Raw genomic sequence first — 22,150 nt, 5'->3', positions numbered from 1 at the left:
CATAAGTTGTTTGTGCCCTCATGGTTTCAATTTGTCATTGGGGGTTTCGTTTAGGTGCAGTTATGTGAAGCTCTCTGGAACATTGCTTAAAAAGGGCAATCCAAATAAAATGTGATTGAAGATGGCAGTGGAATGGAAGCCAGAAATGGAGAGAAGGACAGTGCAGACCAGTAGATAGGACGAAAAGTGCCGACAGCCCAAATATGTAATCACACATGGCCAATGTTTGCTGTTGAGTTGAAATTTCCACTTCCAGTATAATCTGGGGTATATTCTGGGAAGCGGCAAATTACTTTCTTTGTGTATCAGCAATGACAACCAGGATGGTCGGTTTTCTAAAATATTTTTTATTACCGGTAAGTGGGGAAAAATAAACATTATGATATGTCAAGGCAAAATGTCTTGGTGCTTGGGCTCATGGTAAACACAGTGGGCCATCGTACGATGGTTTGAATCCAAATTTCAGTTAGCGACATGAAAATATCAGGACTGCATAAGGATATTATGACTACCTAGCCACAAACAGGATACTAACCGTACTGTACATTGGGCAATCAAGATAAAGTACCATAAACAGACTGCATTTTCTTTTTCAGCAATCTTTTTGTTCTAGCAAGAATAGGACCTTCAAACCTTGAAACTCGCATGAATAGAGATTGCCTACTACTGGTTTAATAGCGTTGTTACATAATATAAGAGAGAGGCAGACAGACTCCTAATCCTGTGGGAAGTGAGCTCACGGAGGCATGCCTGTGGCTACAGAGGCAGCCAGGGATAGTGGGCTTGGAGGGCGACTCCTGAAAGCAATAAAACCAAATGCTAACGCTAATGCCATGCAGAGCTGCTTGATAAACGGTAGGCACGAGGCGGAAATTACGAGATACTTTGAGTAATAGTTCATTATTATGATAATGCATAATGCCATTTATGGATTCCTACATTAAATACATTTGATTTAAAAATGATTTTTTTTCTCCAAAACATGAGTGCTGTACAACTTGTAATATAATATACAGCATAGACAATCAGTGTGGTAAATAATTGAAAGGCTTGGTGTTGTATGTGATTCAATATAACAGAGAACATCCGAACTGCAAGTATGGGCCGTTTTAGTCCACATCACGCAAGACTTTCTAATGCTTCATTAAGTAGAACACATTCGATTTGACCACTAAAGAGCCACTTTGCTGTGTAGTAGGTGCATACAATGTACTCTTTATGTGAAAAAAATGAAATAAGAAATCTGATAAGGATAAGAATCTGAAAACATGAAATAAGACTGAACAAAACATGCTTTGTCCAAAAGATAGGAAAGTGACTACTTGGAATAGTTCACCAATATCAGAGTACAGCAACACGTACATCCATGACAAACAATTTTCAACTTGTACAATTATACAATCTGCAACCAAAACAAGTAATAGCACAGTTTGCATATAAAACAACATGAAATATAATTGCAGACATTAAATATAATTGTAAAGTAAAAATCCCCCATGCAGCACAGTACAATTAACTAGTATCACTTCAAATGTCCCTGGTGTTTTGGTTGCCTGTGTTTCCCAGCAGGTTTGCTCAATCTGATCAACCACCATAACACTGAGGTAGAGTAACAGTGTGTCGTGCAAGTCCATTATAATACTGCAAGTCCATTATAATACTGCATGCACCCTTAGCCAAGAGAGTCTGAGTATCATCCATTTGTCTTTCTGAAGAAGGCAGGAGTTTTTTATGGACAAGGGGTTAAGACCTCGTTAGGGGTCACATCTGCTTGTCTGGTTGTTTTTAATGAAGGTCATGGGGATGAAGACTGGGCTCGGGGTGAGATGATGTCCCTCGTATCAAGGTTTGCCTTTTGGACACCTGGGATGAAAGGGGGCCCTGAGAAAGGGGTCCTTCAGAGCTACTCCTCCGATGGTCCAGGAGTGCAGGGGTCCCACAGCCACCGAGCCCACGGCGGCCTGCTGACCCACGCTGGAGACCACGCGATGGGCCGCCACGGGCTGCTGGGGCCAAGGGGCCTCGGAGCGAGGGTAGACAGGCAGGGGCTGTCGCTTCAGGTGGCCCAGGCCCCGGGGGGGCAGTCGGACCTGGGGACGGGAGTTGCAGGGCTGGATCTGACGGGGAGCGCCCCATCCGCGTCCTCCAAAGCCTGGGTTTGGAGGACACCGATGGGGCGGGGGGGTCGTTTCAACAGGCTCCCGTCTCCTCCCAGGGGGAGGGGCCTGGGGAGAGGCGTCGGAGGACAGCGGGGGCTTATGGGGCAGGAGGAAAGTGGAGCGTGTGACCACGCCTTCCTCAGCCGTCTTAAAAGGGGCGAGCAGGAAGACGTCCGGCGGGGTGACTGCGCGGTCTGCAGGACAAGGGGGGCTCCTGACGGCTTGCTTCCCGGGGCCAGAGCGCTGGCTGGAGGGGTGAGGCGGCTGGGTGTCTGAGTTGCTGGTGTGCTGTGCCAGTATTCTGGGGATGGAACAGTTGTGCATGCAGGGAACCAGGACCGCCTCGCAGACGACGGGCTGTTCCCCACAAGCCTGCCCAGGGCCCCTGATACCCGACCCCCACTGCACATCTGTAGGGTACAGCGGAAAGCTAGTTTAGTGCTTCATCGTAAACAACTATTATTTGGTCTCAAGACTTTATTGGTAAACGGAGGTACTGTACACAGAGAGGTAAGAGTGAAAGGAGAGGTGATGTTTTGTGTGTTGGGAGTGGCGGTTCATCAGATTACAGACACTCATGGCCGTAGGTCGGATACCGACATTACATGCATGTGGCCTAATTCTGCCTTTAGTATCTGAGTGTCGAATCGCAATGTGCGTCCCAAGAAAAATCACAATGTGAGCATCGTCATAAGACTCCATCTCACGGATGATTCATGAATCACAAGACACGAGGTGAGAGAAATGTCGACAAGACAACGAAAAGGTTGACACAAGGAACAACCGGACTAAGACTCTTACCTGTGTTAGCCTGCCGTCCGGACAGAGAATGGTCAATTACTGCACATCTTAAGGGTGCATTTCCATCAAACTCAGTCACACACAGTGAATGCTGAAATTTATCCAATGTAATGTCAATTTCCTTAAAAAAAAAAACGTGTCTCAGTGCTTCGCAAAGCCGCTGAATGAATACTCAACGACAAGAATGCATTCACATTTACACATTTATTTCACCATCTCTTTCTTTGTAGTTATTTTTTGTCATCTCACAAAAATAGAAGGTGCACACAGAATAACACAGCTCTGGCAATAAGGGGTGGGGTGCCACAGAGAACGAGTGAGTTTCAGAACCCTCAGAAGGACAATGTCATAAACGGCTTCCACGTTTGGCAAAAACATCAGGGAGGATGAGGGGTTTCTGGATTCCCTACGTCACAAGTTGAACTACCTGCAGGCCATGACCTTTACTGAGTACAACAGCACAGTGATGTCTACTGGGAAAAGCTCAAGGATTGCATAGGTTCATAGCCACATTAGAATCCGCGAATGACTTGACTGTACAGTGTGGGGAGAGAGAGAGGAGGAGGAAGGGTAGAACATTGTGAACAAAAGCCTTCTGCTGCAAGTACTGTATCTACAAATGCCTGAGATAGATGGGACAAAAGGATTGTTACGCTGCTGTTGTCTTTTTCTCCCTTCAATAAATGTTGTCAAACTGGAATTAGCTGCTGGCATGCCTTGCTTCACATACAGTTTTATGCAAATGTTTGGGCACCCCTGGTCCAAATTCCTGTTACTGTGAATAGTTAAGTGAGTTGAAAAGGAACTGATGTCCAAAGGGCATAACGTTGAAGATGACACATTCTTTTCCACATTTTAAGCACATTTTAGTGTATCGTTTTTCTTTTGTACAATTTTAGAGTGATAAAAAAAAAAGGAGCACCATGCAAAAGTTTGGGCGCCCCGAGAGATTTGAGCTCTCAGATAACATTTACCAAGGTGGGAGGTGGCCAGGGAGTCAGGTGGCAGAGCGGTTAGGGAAGCGGGCTAGTAATCTGAAGGTTGCCAGTTCAATTCCCCGGCTGTGCCAAATGACGTTGTGTCCTTGGGCAAGGCTACTTGCCTCGGGGAGAATGTCCCTGTACTTACTGTAAGTCGCTCTGGATAAGAGCGTCTGCTAAATGACTAAATGTAAATGTAAGGTCTCAGACCTTGGTAAATGCTTGTTAACCCTTGTGTTATCTTCGGGTCATTCTGACCTATCAGTCATTGTGACCCACCGTCGTATTGTGACAACTTTACCGCATACAAAAACAAAGTGAAGCATTTTCTTTTAACCGTTGGGCTGTCTCAGACCCCCCACATTGCGAAGGTTAAAAGAAAATTATTTGTATTTGTTTTTGTATTGGGTAAAATTGGGTAAACACAACGATGGTTCGTTATGAACCTTTGGGTCATGTGACCCGAAGGCAGCACAAGGGTTAATGGGCTGGCTTGATGTTCACAATCATCGATGGGAAAGGCCAGGCGACGCAAATTTCAAAGCTTTATAAATACTCCTCAAACCATGTCCTGACAATCAGCCACCATGGGCTCCTCTAAGCAGCTGCCTTGCACTCTGAAAATGAAAATAATTCAGGTCGCCATTTCTTCAGCTCGTCATGCAATTGGCAGTTAACAGGAACTGTGGAGAGGTCAAGTTGAGTCCTGGAAGAAAACGTTTAGAGAGAACTGCTTCAGGATTGCTATAAAGGCAAATCAAAACTTCTGTTTCCCCCTCAGGGACATTCAGCAGCCTCTGGAGTTGTCGTGAACGGTTCTACTGCACTAATTATTAATTAATTATTAATTAATTATTACAAATATGTTCAGCACGAAATCTGGCTTGAAATACGAAAGAAATGTGTCCTCTTTAACCTTATGCCTTTAGGAAATCAGGTCATGTTTAGCTCGCTTAGCTGTTCGCAGTGACGGAACTTTAGACCAGGGGTGCCTAAACCTTTTGAATAAAGCTGTATCGTCAAATTCAAAGTACTCTGTACTTTCTGGGCCACAGAGCAGCAGGGACGGGGGGTGCTTCGCGCACACAGGAGCTAGCATGGCACCCTGTCCACTGTGCCCCGTGTTCAGGGTGGGGGAAACGACTCACTGCTGGGGACTGAGATCTGCGACCCCCTGAATGTTGAGTCATCCATCTTCATCATTTTCATCTCCCACAGCCCCCCCCCCCCCACCCCCCTCCCTCCTCCATCGAATCAATCATCTTTTTATTCCATTGGTTGACATGGAGAAATATTCTAACCTATGTATGCCAGTGTCTCTATCAGAGGTCATACAAGTAGCACAGTGGCCCTGAGACCCATTAGGGACTCTTAAGATTCGACCGACTCACTCTTCCTACCTGAGAGAGTAAAGAGAGGGCCCTGTGCTTTCAGCGAGAGAATTCAAACGGCAACACCAATTCGAGTGTCGCTGTTATTGCAGCGAGCCGAACGACACCACAAGCATATCACTCCCCCACAACTCAGACTGGCTGTTACTAAGTTACAGTACATCATGTCAACACGCACACCCGCTCGCACACGCACGCACGCACACACGAACCATCAAGTTATCGAACAAATCAACGGAACATTCAACAACATTGCCATGCTTTGATATGAGACTCTAGGACCAACAAAAACCACTGCACATAATCATGGCTTTACAAAGCACTAGTTCAGCAAGGGTAGTGGTTCAGCCATTATAGAGCAATGAATATGAACTGATTCAGGACAACAGTCCCTTAGATGTGTTCCCATTGCAATCAATGGGAACAGTTGTTTTGTTAATTTCAACCCCAAAAAACGACCTTAAAAGAATGTCAGCAAAACCAAGCCTTCCAAGTTCACTATACTTTTACTTAGAAGATGTACAATTCATCTCAATCCTGAAAAGGTAAAAGCTAGGATTGTCACAACTGTATGTTCTGCTAAACGTAGTGGGGGAGGGGGGAAATAACTTTTCATCACACATTTGCACAAACAGGAATAAGATATTTAGTATTCAGTATTTATCCGTCTTCTTCTATGATATAGATCGTAGGAATCATATATATATATATATATGAGTCCATATTCATATACTAATATTTATTTCATACATTCATTCTCTAACACTAGTCATATTCACATTTATTAACAGACACATTAATAAATATATATATTTCCATATTTTTCCACAAGTAAAGCTATGACAGACAGGGAACGAGGACTTTTTAACAAGGACTTCTTACTTCTTTTTTTTAAATATTTTTTTTTTATAGAGGAACCAAACCAAGGGTCACTACCTCTGTGCCTGTGGGTATTGCAACAACAACCAAAAAAAGGAACAGGTGTGCAGGATTCTATACAGCTAGGAATGTACATGAATGCAGATGGAGTATAGAATGTTGTTGATGGAATGGCAATTACTTTTGAGTAGCCTAATTATGCTTATTTAACTAACTGAAAGCTCCCCCCCTCTCTCTCCGCGTGTAAATCGCTGAATGAATCATTATCTACTCTCGGTATCACACAGCCTCAGACGCTTAAAACGGCTGTGTTGACTGAAAAGCATAAACTATTTGACTTTGGGCCCTCAAACTCATGCTCTAGAACTCCGAGTGCGACGCTTAGGAACGCTCTATAACTCCGAGTGCGACGCCTAGGAACGCTCTAGAACTCCGAGTGCGACGCTCAGGAACGCTCTAGAACTCCGAGTGCGACGCTTAGGAACGCTCTAGAACTCGAAGTGCGACGCTTAGGAACGCTCGGAGGGATCCGCTTCTAAAAAGTGTGGACGACTTTCAACGCGGATTATGACGAACCATCCATTCTATACGACAGCAGGGAATGATGCACGGGCAAAAACACCCACATAAAAGTGCTAAACAGGCTACGTGGAAAGTTGGCAAAGGAGGTTCCCCTCCCCCCCCCCTTAGTAGGTTTCATCTTAAGTGGTAGCCTCAAGTTATCCTTTAGCTAGCTTTATTACGTGCAAATAATTGGGAGAGGGATACCCTTTTCTGAAATGGCATGAGAGACACAGTGGCTTCACGGGACCCGGCGAGAGGATGCAATGCAGGGCCCCGCGAAAACAAGAAGAACCAAGACACAAAACGGGCAGACACGACAGGCACTGACCGACGACAGAGCGAGGACCAAAGCTGCCATCAATCGGAAAAAGGGTGAAAAGGGAAAGTGGGACACAGTGAAAGGATGACGGGATCGACGGGGACGGGAGACTGACGGCAGGCCACCGCGGGGCGCCAAGCAGACAGGACAGGACTTGAAGGAGGGGGGGGGGGTGTTGATGAAGAGGGATGATGTGAGAGCGAAAAGCAAGTCGAGGTTGACGCGAGTGGTGACGGGGGCTGTAACTATAAGGTCTGGATCTATAATAACCCCCCCCCGCGCCACCCCCACACAACACAGCTCCTCTCTCCTCTGCCAGCTGCAAATGGGTCTACAGGTCGATGAGCTGGTCCACTAGCAGCAGGGAGCGGGCCAGACTGGGGAGGCTGGACTCTGAGCTGCCACTGTTACTGCGGGAGTGGCCTCCTGTAATTGGCCACAGAAAGGGAGGGGGGAGGTGGACGGAGGGAGGGAGGGAGGGGGGAGGTTAGAGGCAGGGAGAGGGAGGGAAGGAGGGAGGGGAGCAAGGGAAGGGAGTCACAAGAAGCAGAAAAGAGGAAAGGATCGGAGTAGAATTGTACAAGGAAAGAGAAATAGAAGCTGAGAAAAACACGACCAACCGATAAACTTTAAGCCTACTTGGGGGGAAAACTAAGGAAGTGGTAACAGACAGCCGCGAATGACCGGTAAGTGTTCCGGTGTGAGGGCAGTGTCGAGGCGTACCTTGGGAGGTGCTCTTGGGGCCCGTGACAGGGATGGGGTCAAACTCGTCCTCCGGTCCAGTCTCTGCTGGAGGGGGAGCATCGGGCACATGGGCCTCCAAGTCTGCCATCAGGAGGGAGGAGTCTGGATAATGAGGCAGGGAGGAAAAGAGAGATGAAGATGCGTCAGAGCACTGGGGCTCTTTAAGGCGCTGAAGCCAAATGGTCACTTGTACGTTGAGTCTAGTGCAGTGGTTCTCAAACCTGTCCTCAAGTACCACCTATCCTGCATGTTTTAGATGTTTTCCTGCTCCAACACACCTGATTCAAATGCATGTTTGTTACCAGGCTTCTACAGAGCTAGATCTTTATTTGAATCAGGTGTGTTGGAGCAGGGAAACATCTAAAACATGCAGGACAGGTGGTACTTGAGGACAGGTTTGAGAACCACTGGTCTAGTGCATTCAAATTCAACTGTCATCTCCAGATGGTCAACCTCTGCATCTCCAGACAACACCGTCACTATGAAGATGATTTAGTCGAGAGAAAAAAATGAAAAACAATTTTTTCACGAGTGTCGAGGGGGCACCGTGTTATTATGTTCTAGTCTGATGGTTCTAGGGACAGGGGGGGAGGGAGTTTACCTGCCAGGGGCTGGGGGGCCTCCCCGGACAGCATGGCTAACTCATCCAGGGCAGAGGCAGCGGATGTGGGGACGGAGAAGAGAGAGGGGGCGCCGCCGGGCCCTTCAGATGGGGCAAACTGTCCCGAGATGAGGGTGCAGTCCAGGAGAGAGTCCTCCCCGGTCAGCGCTTCTGGAGGAGCGAGGAGAGAGGACAGGTCACTGACAGGTCTGTTGACGACGCCACGAGTCTGACTCGATGGGTCGGCTTTGGTGTGAAAACCTCAACGACGGACGGCAGCTCGAAGCCGTGATGTTTCGGTCTATTCGCCCTATTCCTATTTCCTCGCTCCTTGATTCGTACTTCATTTATACATTTCATTAATTAGCTTTTGGGTGTTTTAATGAAGTGTGAGAGGCGTTTTTAATCAATGTATTAATCCCAGTCATTAAAAGGTGTAGGTGGCTCCCGACAGATAAGGTTTTTATAAATCAGGATGACGGCAATTTAACACATAGATGATCTCTGCCACGGCAGAAATGTAGCAAAAGTAACATGAAAGAAAAAAAAACCTGCAAATTGCAAGGTCCACCTTTGTCTACCCATTTGTAGATCTACGTACACATTCACAGACTTAGACGTGAACACACTTGCAAATATGAATACAGATTTTCGGATGTTTTGGGATCTCGTACACATTTGGCCGGTGTAGGCAATCATTTGCGGATCGCGGAATACATTCGTGAATTGTTGTACGCAATTGTTCTGCTACAACAATGGCCACAAAGCTACACCACCTAAAAGCTAGCTCTTCAATGGAGTCAAGTGGGTGGTATTTACACTTAGGAGTGAGTTAGACCAAGTCAACTAGGTTACACTATAACAGGATCTCGAATACCACAGAAGAAAAGGATGGGTCTTTAGTAAGCCAATCGTTTGAACGACTTGGAGCCGGCATTACACACACAAGGCTACAGGAATGAGCAAAGCTGGTTCAGCTGGGAGACTCCGAGGGGCGCTTGTGTCAGTCGGCAACAGCAGTGTTGCAGTGCGTGACAAATGATTCCTGAGTTCTCTCCCCCCCACCCCAGCCGCCTCCAAACTTGGTTCTGTGTTTGCGCAGTCTGTTTGGGCATGATCTCTGCTACTGAGATCAAAACAAAGACTTAAGTTGGGTTTCTCTGGCAGAGAGCTGTCACAAAGCAGAATAATTCCACCAAAGATAAGTCTACATGCATTACAATGGTGCTAAAATTGACAGATACAAAATAGATATAATAGATTAGATTCAATGCCCATGCGCTGTTGTTGGGAAAATCAGATGAAGATCTTCTGAGTGAAGATATCAAAGGATGAGACGGAATATGATTCCTTTGAAATAAAATCTCTGTTCTCGGCCTGGCCATCCTTTGACAAAGCGAGTCAATGTACGCTGTAAATGTAATGGAGGTAGGAATTAACCGACAAGCCTGCTCTCACGTCCATCAGTGGTCAAATTACTATTATTATGTTGTGTAACATCCATTATTAAATCCAGAACTGTCCATTGGTGCTCCAGCTTGCTTAGAACTGGGTATCCTACGTTGTGTTGTCTGTGAGGCAGCTACTGACCAGAATCAGGAAAGGTTCTCTCAGTCTGCGCCAGAGGAGACTCCAGACCGGGGATGAGAGGGCCGACCGACACCTCCGCTGAAGCAGCTGAGACGAGGAGAGAGGAAGTCAAGGAGGGGGATGTCAGACCGGACACCAAGGTGCATTGGCCTAGTAGAAGAGATGCTCGCTGAAAACATTTTACATTTAGTCATTTTAGCAGACGCTCTTATCCAGAGCGACTTACAGTAAGTACAGGGACATTCCCCCCCGAGGCAAGTAGGGTGAAGTGCCTTGCCCAAGGACACAACGTCATTGGCACAGCCAGAAATCGAACCGGCAACCTTATGATTACTAGCCCGATTCCCTAACCGCTCAGCCACCTGACCCCAATATAGGCTCACTGATAGCTTCAAGGACGATGAAGAAAAGGTAAGAGGCACAATAGGAAGAGAGGGAACTGGACCCAAATAAATTGGAAGTGTTCACGTATACCCCTTTCACACAAATCGAATTAGATTGGAAGAAGATACACGAGGGCAGCTGGTGGTAAAATCTGCACTCTTCATTACTGAACCATGTAAAGTAGGCAAAGAGGTCGTAAGATGGTCAGTGTTTTTCTATTACCAAATTTTATTACGTTATAATTGAAGTATTTTATCATTGGTTACTAGCCATATCCTGTAATTGGCACACCACTCAAACAAAAAGAAAGTGGAACTTTCTTTGACTGGCTCACTTCAAGCGCTTTTTTCGAAATATATTCTCATGAATGTCAAAACACAATAGCCCTACCTTCCAACTGCTTTGACATGTAGGTATTAACCAGGCCGGCCATTTTAGGGTTGTAAATAGCCTAAACTCGCGCAAATATACAGGCCTGGAGACCATCGCTTTAGGTTCCAGGTGTGAAAGGGGTAAGAGAGACACGAAAAGACTAGTCTGAAAGACTTGCGATTTACCTTTGGCAGATTCCTCGACCGATCCACCAAATGGATCGGCCAATGACAAGAGGTAAGGGAGCATAAGAGAAGGGTCTGGGGACTTCAGTCCCTCAATCAGCTTCTCTATAGATTAGCAAAGAAGAGAATGAAAGACAGAAAATAACAGGCAGCATGGAACAACACAAAGACCACTGAAGAAAATTGCTTGTTATTCGACAGAAATTCTTCAGAAATGGGGAGAATAGGAAAGATGGATTTGAAGGTCAAAACAGACTCAAATGAATGCAGGACAATATGTCGTGTATTTGCAATCCATTTGGAGCAACGACACAATGGGATGGAAGGAATGGCAGTTATCAATTTATTGAATTGACTGGGGCCGTTTGTGAGACCCGCAAATCTTGTGTCTAAGTGAAGTGTGACCATGCAGTGTGAAAAGCCAAATTTCCCGATCTGGGTGGTAAACCATAAAGTGGATAACCTTGCCAATGAAAATACCTGCTTATGCTTTCAAAACAACCTTCTTCTACAACATTCTTAAGCTATTTATTTTCTAATTATCAGCAGTGCCAGTGAACATGATGGTCTACAACAGCAGATGATTTAACTGCATCATCATGTGCCATTTGTGGCTATTGAATGAATAGTGGCAACTGGTAAACATTTTCTCAATTATGAGGCGGAATAAGATTTTTCCGAAGGACAAGTATGCATAAATTTCATAATTATCTGAGGAAATACACTTGATGTCATAACAATCGAATTCACTTCCTACATATCAAGAAGAGTTTGGCGGATTTTCAGTTCACCAAGTATCGTTAACTGGAGATCAAACTTAACATTGTGACATTTGAAAAAGAAAAAACATCTGAGGAAAGCTTGGAAGGCCAAACAGCACTTAATCGACTGTGAGAGAAGTTTTTCCGACACAGAAGATGAGTAAGGACAATGGGGGTGTTATAATGAAGACAAAGACACCTCAGACACTCCGTACCTGGTGTGTTTGAGAATGAGAGAGCATTGAAAGGCTCTGGAACAACCAGCAACGAGGTGACTGAATCCAGTCCCAGAATGTCTTCCGTGTGATCCACTAGAATGAAGTGATAAAAATAAATTAAAAAAAGATCATAGATACTTCACACTGTCACAGCGAATCACATCGTTTAATACTTTGCAGATAATTGCTGTTGTATAACTGCTAAATATTTTAAAACAATTGAAGCTTGTTTTTTTACTGCTTCCAGAGGACTCTCACTACACATGCAACATATGCCATTACATTTTTGCATTATACCCTGAATGTCCCTAAAATATATTTAGATATGAGGTTCTTATTGCAACTTGTATGTTCTATGTGTACTTTTAAGAGGGATCAAACCATGTTAAAAAATAATAAAAACCCTAATTGCTGGAAAAACTTCTTTACAAAATAATCAAATAAAACCATGTTTATTGTTGTTTTTAACCATGTTTGTTGTATAACCATGCAATAAAACCCATGGTCTTCGTGATGTCTTTGTTCCATTCGACATCACAAAACACAACACCGAAACTGAACCACCGCTAAAGCTAGCGCTACCGTGTTTAGCCATCGTTTAATTGCATTGGTGGTCAAACGAGTTCCAGCTGACCCTGAGCACATCCAGTGAGGAAACCCCCTGAGGAAACCGCAGCCCTACAGCCGACCGGCTGGGAAAGTATCGGGAACGAGCAGGAATGGACGCGTCTGACAGAAAATCTAAGCATACGTCAGTAGAGTGTATACACTAAGGCCTGGTGTAGCTGTGCTGATGGAGGGTGAGAGGGAGGCTCACAAGCTGGCTGGGGGGCCGTCTGGTCCGGGGAGGTGGACAGCAGGCCTGGGATCAGGTCCTCAGTGGGAGCCTTCTCTGTTTCTCCAGGTGCATCTGACGACAGATAAATGACAAAGTTACCCTGACACACACACACACACACAATAAATGTGGTTTCGGTAACGTGCACACGAACAATTTGTCACCGTACCATCAGCCTGCTTGTCCTTTTTCACCAGTTCCTCAGCAGTGAAGTTAGAGAAGCTGTCGTCATCAAACGGGTTCCATGCAGGGGTCGTGGGGGCGCCAGAGCCTGAGGGTGAAGCCGAGGCGCCCTCCTTGCCGCCCTCGGTTCTAGAATTCAAACACAAAACACAAGGGAAGCTCACATGACATGCGGCAGGTGAGTGACGTCATGTGACGCCCTGCAGCTCTTCTTACTGGTTAGGGTCGACATCGGCAGCTGCTGCCCTGCTGATTTGTTGTGTGGCGTCGCTCTCTGGCGAGCCGGTGACTGCAGTCAGAGGGAGGTCACCGGGGTGAGGCCTGGGTTCCGCCTGCTCTGCGGTCTTAGAGGACGGAGGGGGGGCCTGTACGTGAGGGCGAGAGAGTACGAGAGAAAAGCGTGAGGGAGGGTGTAGATGTGACTCATATCCGGATAAACACGGACAATGTCAACATGGATAAAGTGAAATGGTGAGGGAGGCATGATTGACGAGAAAAAGCGTAAGATAAAAAGGGCCAAGAAAAAACTGCAAAAAAAAAGGATATTAACAGACAAACATGACGTCTTTGCTGTTCCCCCCAAAAAACACAAAAACAAAGGGAATTCATACATTTGACAGTGATGGATGTCCTTTCATAACAGACCCACCCCCAAAAAAGTAAGTAAAAGCATTGGGACGCAACCAAACTGAAAATAAGATGTGCGCTTTTCCCAAAAAAACGTGATGGATGGATAAACGAAGATGGATGCATGACGTCATGGATGACCGGCCCCGCTGAATGGCGACGGTCTGGAGATGGGGGGCTGTTACCGTCTGCCGTTTCTCAGCAGCATTCGGACACGTCTCGGACGAGCTGGGCAGGGTCCGGACGAGAGGCTGCGGGGCAGCTTGGGGCTGGAGCACGGGCTGCTGGTCAGCCAGCTGGAACTGGAGGATGGGCGTCTGACCTCCAGGGGGCTGGGAGGGAGGCAGGGGAGCCGCTGGGGAGGGCTGAGGGTCGAGTTGCGGCGCCGGGCCTGCTTGCTTACGACGGGTGCTCCGGGCAGGGGCTTTGGGCGGGGCGGGGCTGGACGGGGCCTGCGTTGCTTTCTGAGGGGCGGGGCTAGCCACGGTAGGCGTGGTCTGCTGTGGTGTGCCTGCCAGAGCTTGTGGTTGGGCCTCGGTCTTAGCCAGGACTGAGACTCCTCCCCCTGCTGCATTGACATCTGCTGGGATTGGCTGCCCTGGCTTCCATAGAGATGAGTGACAGCAAGCAGTGTCAATAACACACCCGTGATGTCAACTATCATGGTCAGGTGGGAATAAAAGCATTCTAAATAGCTCAATTGTATAACACTTAGGTTATTTAGAATCCACACCATTTTTTCCTTCAAATGCACTAATAGTATAATCGGATTAATAGTTTCCTCCATTCCCTACTCATTCCTTCAGAAACAGAATACAAATTAACTACATAACTTGACCAAATAGTACAGTTAACAATGGCATTCAACACAGTGTCTGAAATTTACCACTCGACTAAAAGCCTTAACTTGCCACGCAAATTCGGATGCAGCGTTACCTGCTTCTGTTGAGTGACAGCCTGACTGGGGGGTTTTTGAGATTGGTTGAGAGCTGCTGGAGGCGGGACTGCAGTCTGGGCCTTGTGTGATTGGAGGGCTGCTGCTGGCTGGGAAAGGTTCAGACTCACACCTGTGGATGAAATAAAAACAACTCTAGTTACTAGGCCGACTTGAAACGGAAGTGGGAAAAAAGGAAAGAGTTAGGGTTAGCCCTCTGTGACATGCTTGCGTGTAAAAAGGGCTATACAAATACATTTTGATTTGATCTAGGGTTAGTCATCCTGCTCATTAGAAATGTACATCTTTGAAAGTGTAAGGCTGGGCATCAACCTGGAGTCCAGTAACATCTGGAGTTACTGGACGGAGTCTCTTAATGGCTCTCACACCCCATCGTGTAACTTACTGTGCATTGCTAGTCATATGTTGAGAAATAAGGGTCAATAAATGTTCTGATTGGTTGTCCTTGTGTATAATGGGAACGGTGAAGCATTGTTCTGTGGATTCTTGATCTCAGACCTTCTCCTCAGCTCTGGCTTGTCCTTATACTCCTTCTCCTTGCTCACCTCTTGCTTTCTCTCTGGTTTACAATGATCAATGTAGAGTAGGTAAGATTGAAAGCCTTCATTTTGTAACATGTTTGCCTTGTGATTGATTTCATTCATTTGCAACGTTATTAAATGTGTATTTCATTTTAACCTTGTTTGGACCATTCTTGCTCCGATTTAACCCATAGAGTCAAATAACTGTAATTATATTTGTATTGGCATTATTTGGTTCATGCTGATACACTGTTCAGTTTCACATCTTCCTTTAAACCATAGGGGAATTCGTTTTGGTTGTTTGGACTATATTTAACCCCCTACAAATCCTCCTGAAGAAAAGACCGGTGAGGACTGTATACGCACCAATAGGCTGGGCTGCTCCGGCGGGGAGGTTGGCCCGTTTGCGAGGGGTGAGGGCTGCAGGCTGAATGGGGAGGATCCCCGCGCTGGGCTGGGCGTGGCTCGCCTTGGGCCTCTGACGCGGGGTGATGGAGGTCTCAGTGGTGGGGACGGGGTCGGTAAGTCTGAGGGTCAAACGTATCGAGGAGAACGAAAGTCGGTCAAGACGGTTCGCGTTTGTGCCCTAGAGTAAGAGGACTGAGCGGTGGCTGGCAGCTCCCTCACCTGGTCTTGGTATGGGTTTGGGTCTTCTTGGCTGCGGCCTCACTAGCTTTGATTGGTTCAGGGAGTTGAGTAGGAATAGGAGAATTCTGGAAATGGGGGGGGGGGGGGGGGGGAATCCTCATTTAGATAAATGGATTAAGACCTACATGTGTATTGCAACACACCGAGTGCAAGCTTGAGAGAAGTGGATCAAAAAAGGAGAAGAAAATGACACAAGTGTACTTTCGGAGGCGTAGAGGAAAGAAATGTCCACGGTTCAACCAGTCGTCGTCGTCCCCCCCCCCCCCACACAGACTCAAAGACAGGCTCAAATACAACCCGAGAGCAGAGGAGGACTGACCTTCACATTCTGAACAGGGCAGTCCCGCCTAGCCATTTTAAAAGCAAAGTAGGACACCTGGTAGATGTCGGGCCTTTTATCGGGGTCGGGCTCCAGCATGTACCCTGACAGACACGACGAGCCGGGTGCGAAGAAGACACACAGACGTGGGGAATGAGCGTTAGAAAAACGGAGAGAGAGGGAGACCACCAAGCCATAACCACCAGAAACAACACAAAGACACACACAACAGACCCCCCCCCCCCCCACACACACACACACACACAACCTCGAAAGCAAAGCCCAGGCTAGAGGGGAAGAGAACCAGGGGGGTGGGGGGGTGTCCACAACACGGATTCAAGCTACGAAACACAACAAGCGCTGGGGGCCGCGAGGGCGAGCGTGCATACTGACGGATGAGGCAGTGGAGATCGAAGGAGTAGCGGGAGTTGTCCGGGATGGTGAAGTTGCCGTCGCAGATGGCCACCTGGCTCTCCCCGAAGGGCAGGGTGAAGAAGCACACCTTGTACAGCAGGCAGCCAAGCGCCTGGAGGACACAAAGGGGGAAGGAATTCGGTTACGTCTCAACCTTCTAAACCCCCCCCCCCCCCCCCCGAAGGGCTTTGAAGGAAATCTTCCAATATTGATGGCAATATGTATGATGATCCAACATGATGGCAGTGTGTTCTGGGGGAGAAGCTCTTGAGTCCACAAACCCATATGTCTGCTTTGGTCGTGATTGTTTTGCTGTTGTAGAGATTCACCATCTCAGGGGCTCGATATGACAGAGTCGTGTACCTGAGAGGGAGGGAGAAATAAATTGTATAATACCACAGAAGCAGCCCAATGACCCTGTGCACTAGATTCCCTGACAAATCACGTGTTACGTGACCACATGACATTTACTCATGCTGCAGGTGTCTAGTGTCAACTAGGGGTGGACAGCATGAACGATGTAGAAAAATGCCGGTATTCATTTTCCTTACGGTATGATTTTGGACTTTAAAGTAAGCCTGAGGCTTAGCGCCCAGTACCTCATGTCACCCTTCGCAGCTTTGAGTCTTGAGTCATGGCCCGATTTCAGTCAACATGACTTCCAACTCGGCGCCCACTTACTTTTTAATGTCTTCCTCGACTATTGTCACTCCCTCGGTTTGCGGGTTCTGGAACTTGTTGGTGGCGCTCCCAAAGTCGCAGAGCACATAGTGACCCTTGTCGTGCAGGAGAATATTCTCAACCTGCAAAAGCACGTAAGAGATGTCGGTCACAGCGGGAACCGTCACATAAGCCACATTTCAGACAAGCAGCCTCAACAGAGTCGTCCGCAGTTGAGAGTGTAAACGATAGCACTGCACTCGGACGTCCCAAAACACATCGATCAATAGTTGGTGGACTGCTCCTGACTGCTCATTGGCTTGAGTCACACAGGCTTTCAGCTGCAGCTGAGCTGCCTAAAACTTTTTTTGGTCAGGCCTACCACCGAGGTGCCGTGTTCTAGGCAGCACATACACCAAAGAGAGGAGAAAGAGGCGGTCGGGGGCGAGAACAAGAACAGAGGAAAGGACGGAAAATCCGATCAGATGTCCTGCCTTGAGGTCCCTGTGGATGATGGGTGATTTGCCCTGGTGCAGTCGAGACACGGCGTCGCACGTGTCACAGAAGATCTGCAGCACCTCAGCCTCGGTGAAACCGGTCTGCAGCCGCTGGTTCATCAGATTCACCACCTGGCCCCCTGCGGAGACAGAACACGAGAAAAGCGGGTTTTCACATCAACATGCTGTTAAAGTATGTTTGTGGCATTAAAGATAACACTGGGACGAGGAGCAATTCTGTAACGCTTGCAATAGCAAATATGGAGCTACTTCTACTGCTAATTTGACACATTACATTCCAGTCACTTTCCATACTACAGCTACACGATGTTGTCCACTGCCCTTGCCGAACGCTGGATATCAAACCAGCAACACTGCAGTCGTGTGGAAAGACAGCGCCCTCGTATGGACTAACAGGGTCATATGAAATTGGCCAGAAAACCGTTCCACAAATTCTGTGGTAGCGTGACCCTTTTTTTAATTTTTTTATCGCACAAGTGACCTTTACAGAGTATAAGACAAACAGCGCCACCGTCCCGGGACGGACACAACCGGCTTTTCTTTTACTTTTCAACCGGCTTTTCTTTCCCGCTCCCACTCACCTTTACAGAAGTCCATGAGGATGAGCACCTCCCACACGTCTCCGGCACCAACAGCTGTAATACTGGAGTCCAGATAGCCAACGATGTTCTTATGGCCGACAAGGTCCTTCTGCAGAACCACAATGCACGGTCACAGGTTAGTAGCCGACAATAAAAGCACGCCGAGGTGCAAAACAACCAGACGGTGACGGCTTGTCTCCTGTCCCGCCCCCATCCCGTGGGCCCGTGACACACACACCATGATCTGGATCTCCCGCTTGCACACTTGCAGGTCGTGCTCGTCGTTGACGTACATCCTCTTGAGGGCACAGCGCACGCCCTGGCTCGTGCGCACCAGGAACACGATCGCAAAGCCCCCTGCGGGAGGCGGACGCAAACGACAAGGGGTCAGATGGCTGAGCGGTTAGGGAATCGGGCTATTAAACAGTGGGTTGCCGGTTCAAATCCCGGCCGTGCGAAATGACGTTGTGTCCCTGTACTTACTGTAAATCGCTCTGGATAAGAGCGTCTGCTAAATGATAAATGTAATGTAATGTTCATTTAGTTTGTGTTAGAGCAAACTCAAGTGACCTTAAAAGGAACAATAGACTATAATGCCATCCATCCATCATCTTCCGCTTGTCCGGGGGTCGGGTCGCGGGGTCAGCAACCTAAGCAGGGAGGCCCAGACTTTCCTCTCCCCGGCCACTTCCACCAGCTCTTCCTGGGGGACCCCGAGGCGTTCCCAGGCCAGCCGAGAGACATAGTCCCTCCAGCGTGTCCTGGGTCTTCCCCGGGGCCTCTTCCCAGTGGGACGTGCCCAGAACACCTCACCAGGGAGGCGTCCAGGAGGCATCCTGATCAGATGCCCGAGCCACCTCAACTGGCCCCTCTCGACGCGGAGGAGCAGCGGTTCTACTCTGAGCCCCTCCCGGATGACCGAGCTTCTCACCCTATCTCTAAGGGAGAGCCAGGACACCCTGCGGAGAAAACTCATTTCGGCCGCTTGTATTCACGATCTCGTTCTTTCGGTCACTACCCACAGTTCGTGACCATAGGTGAGGGTAGGAACGTAGATCGACTGGTAAATAGAGAGCTTCGCCTTTCGACTCAGCTCCTTCTTCACCACAACGGACCGATGCAGAGCCCGCATCACTGCGGAGTTACCATAATAGGGCAACATTGGCATCATGAACAACATGCTACAGACATGTTCATCAAATTATAATATCAACGCAAGTAATGTGTCAACGGCCCTTGTGGCACTATGATTAATTTACTGCCATGGCATTGCCTTGAGCAAATACTAGCCTGTAAAGGCCCACATACAACCATATGGTATACTTCACTGCAGATATCTGCACAATAATGTTTCATCAGTTAAAAGGCAGGTGCATTAGACTCTCTGACAACGGTTTGGATACTGAAGGTCAGCCTTACGAAACTGCAGACTAGAATGATGCAGTAGAGCAGCAGTGGGTGTGGAGACGATGCTGCTGAGCCCAAAGTGGGGCAGGGACATCTCAACTGTCAAATAGACAACACAATGCCTGTCATCTGCCACTCTACTCAGAGGGTCTCTGGCGAGTGCAGAATCTCTCTCAGAAAAGAGTGTTTGTGAGTGTGTGTGTGTACGTATGTGTGTGTGTGTGTGCGAGAGAGGGAGAGTAGGACAGTGCAGATAAAACTAACAATTACTTATCTTCTACCTCACATAGGCCTGCACTTTGTACACGTTGCATTCGCAGTGTAAACACTACCGCCTGAGAACAGAGGACGCTGTGTGCAGGCGTTTGTAAAGAAAGTTGTAAACGGATGCTGCGGCACTGAAACTGATTAGGATTTTCTTTTTTTTAATCAGAACTGGCCTGTGGGTCTACGGGAATAAAAGCACACACACGACTTATTTTCAACCAACGAATAGGCAATTCCCTACTTGAATTATTACTATTCTATTTTTGTTGCTAGAGTGAATAAAGCTGTATAAAATCTTAATCTTGCTTTAAAGTGTATTACACTGGGTAACAATAACTTCAATTGTGTACACACACCCATGCACACACACACACTAAATAAAATATAAAGCCAATCTAAGATGGTGGGTGTTGTGGCTGGGTGATTTGACTTTAAATGAGTCATTTGTGAATTGTGATTTGGGCTTTTTTTGTATATGTGGCTACAACTAACTGCAAACGGTACTTTGTGTGTTGTACCAGCTGTGCAACCAGCTGTGAAGCCATAGGCCAAAGTGTGATAGGCAATGTGGCTCGAGTCACCGCCTGCAGCTCTTAATAGATGAGCAGCAAGCTTGCAATAGTTATTGCCAGACATTGACAGCATAGTATAGGTTATAGCAAGGACAATGCCTATTCCAGTATAAGATCGTCCTTAAAACCTGATGAAAGCACATGCTCACACTAGTAGTAACCATGTCCGATGACTCATTCATCCAAACCTGTCCTCCTGCCCATTAATCAGGGCCTCATCCATAAGTGGATTTCCTGCCCTGCATGGGATTTACCACATGAAGCTGTTAACAATGACAGGGAACACTTCCATTTGCCTGACCTCTGAACTTTATCCATCCACGATAGGCTCAATTACAATTGAATGGGAAAGGTAGTGTAGTGTTTCAGATGGTGTGGCCTAGTCTTCCGAGAAAGGGAAGATGATACTACCATCACTGGCATTATCAACAGAACATACGACAACAGTATGTATTACACCCTTTATTTGAGTGTATTTTCGTGGTTGAAACAAAGCAGCCCAACTGTCAGTTAACCTCTAGGCGTGAAACGTTGTTAGTTTCCAGTCTGATTCAATTGTTACCATTATATTGGCCAGATTAACGTTAACCAGCATAGATTGAACTGGCAATATATCTTACCTTCGGCTACTGTTTCCTCAACAGTGACTTGGTACCGACCGATAGTAAATGCACGTCCAATAAAATTGCCACCTGCATGGCTCGATCCACTGCTTCCCCCTCCTGAACCAGGTCCAGAACTGACCAACTCCCGACGAGAATCAAAGAACTTCCTCATGTTATAAAGTGATGAGGGGCTTAAATGCCTTAATTCTAAAGAGTGCAATAGCTAAATTATACTTGTTTCCAGTTGTATTTTGGGGACAGAGCAGCTATTCTTTCTGACACTGTCTGCTTGTTTGCTGATGAAAAGCATTCAGTAATTTCTTAGCTGGCTGGTTATATCGATCTGTCAATTAGCGAGCTAGCTCCAAGATGTCAAAAAGTGACTATCCTTAGCAAACTGGCGTCTAGTCTCCCATTTGCCTCACAAACAGGCGTATGTTACGTAATATAAACAAGATATAGCACAGTGATATCTCGTTTTACAACATGTAATTAGTAAACAAGCCTGCTATCGTCTTCAGGGAAGACATTTCCATCAGTCCAGCTGTTCATAATATCCAGCTAACGTTAGCTAGCTAGCTAACAGAAATGTCCCTCCATCACCGTGGCTATGACATCTCGTGCAGCTAAGGTTATCCAGGTTAACCTCTAAATATAACGACGTGTTTCAATATATCCGCGGTGCAAAGTATGTGGTACCCGATGGGACAACTTTACACCATTTTCCATATTGTGTTGTAAACCGTATTTGTCTGTCTTTACCCTAGCTAGCTACCATATTTAGCGGTGTGGCTAGCTGGTACAATTTTCTTATGACCACGAACGAACCTCTTTTTTCTCGCTACAGGAAATGTCTACTAAATTGGCCGGAACTAGTCATTTAGCTAAATTTACGATTTTAAATGTCAGTTTGGTTTTGTCGATAAACATCTTCAAAATAAAAAAACAAATCTACATTACTCGCTAGCTACACAGTAGCTTGCACTACGTAACCTACAAGCTTTGGTTGCTGCTGCTGAGTACCACAACAGCTCTGCTGCTGACTTGCTCATCTACGTCATTGCAGAAACATGGGATCTGTAGTCCT

The 22,150-nt window shown here is 46.9% G+C and overlaps 1 protein-coding gene across 1 annotated transcript; it reads right to left on the bottom strand.

Annotated features, from left to right (window-relative positions):
• Nucleotides 1-321: 321 nt before the first annotated feature.
• On the bottom strand, nucleotides 322-22,095 carry LOC134038467 (AP2-associated protein kinase 1-like). The gene is made up of 21 exons (XM_062483837.1): nucleotides 21,079-22,095; nucleotides 18,451-18,569; nucleotides 18,213-18,321; nucleotides 17,608-17,750; nucleotides 17,135-17,256; nucleotides 16,735-16,816; nucleotides 16,433-16,565; nucleotides 16,040-16,143; nucleotides 15,700-15,785; nucleotides 15,439-15,599; nucleotides 14,533-14,663; nucleotides 13,767-14,198; nucleotides 13,186-13,340; nucleotides 12,956-13,098; nucleotides 12,766-12,858; nucleotides 11,946-12,041; nucleotides 10,970-11,074; nucleotides 10,029-10,178; nucleotides 8,439-8,609; nucleotides 7,817-7,939; nucleotides 322-2,569 (listed from the first exon to the last, which is right to left on the bottom strand). The coding sequence occupies exons 1-21, from the start codon at nucleotides 21,233-21,235 to the stop codon at nucleotides 1,842-1,844; spliced, it is 3,543 nt and encodes a 1,180-aa protein (XP_062339821.1). The 5' UTR covers nucleotides 21,236-22,095; the 3' UTR covers nucleotides 322-1,841.
• Nucleotides 22,096-22,150: the final 55 nt, after the last annotated feature.

Source organism: Osmerus eperlanus, chromosome 18, assembly GCF_963692335.1.
Source record: "Osmerus eperlanus chromosome 18, fOsmEpe2.1, whole genome shotgun sequence".
Lineage (NCBI taxonomy): Eukaryota > Metazoa > Chordata > Actinopteri > Osmeriformes > Osmeridae > Osmerus > Osmerus eperlanus.
The sequence above is the reverse complement of the archived record's forward strand: the minus strand, read 5'-3'. Positions and strand labels throughout refer to the sequence as shown.

What these genes read in the sequence shown, in the direction of transcription:
- LOC134038467 (XM_062483837.1), bottom strand. Translation starts at nt 21,235, where the DNA reads ATGAGGAAGTTCTTTGATTCTCGTCGGGAGTTGGTCAGTTCTGGACCT. An exon ending in AGCGGGAGATCCAGATCATG is followed by an intron (nt 18,322 to 18,450) that starts GTGTGTGTGTCA and finishes GTGGTTCTGCAG; the next exon opens with AAGGACCTTGTCGGCCATAA. An exon ending in GAGAACCTTTCCTGATTCTG is followed by an intron (nt 8,610 to 10,028) that starts GTCAGTAGCTGC and finishes TCGCTCCTCCAG; the next exon opens with AAGCGCTGACCGGGGAGGAC.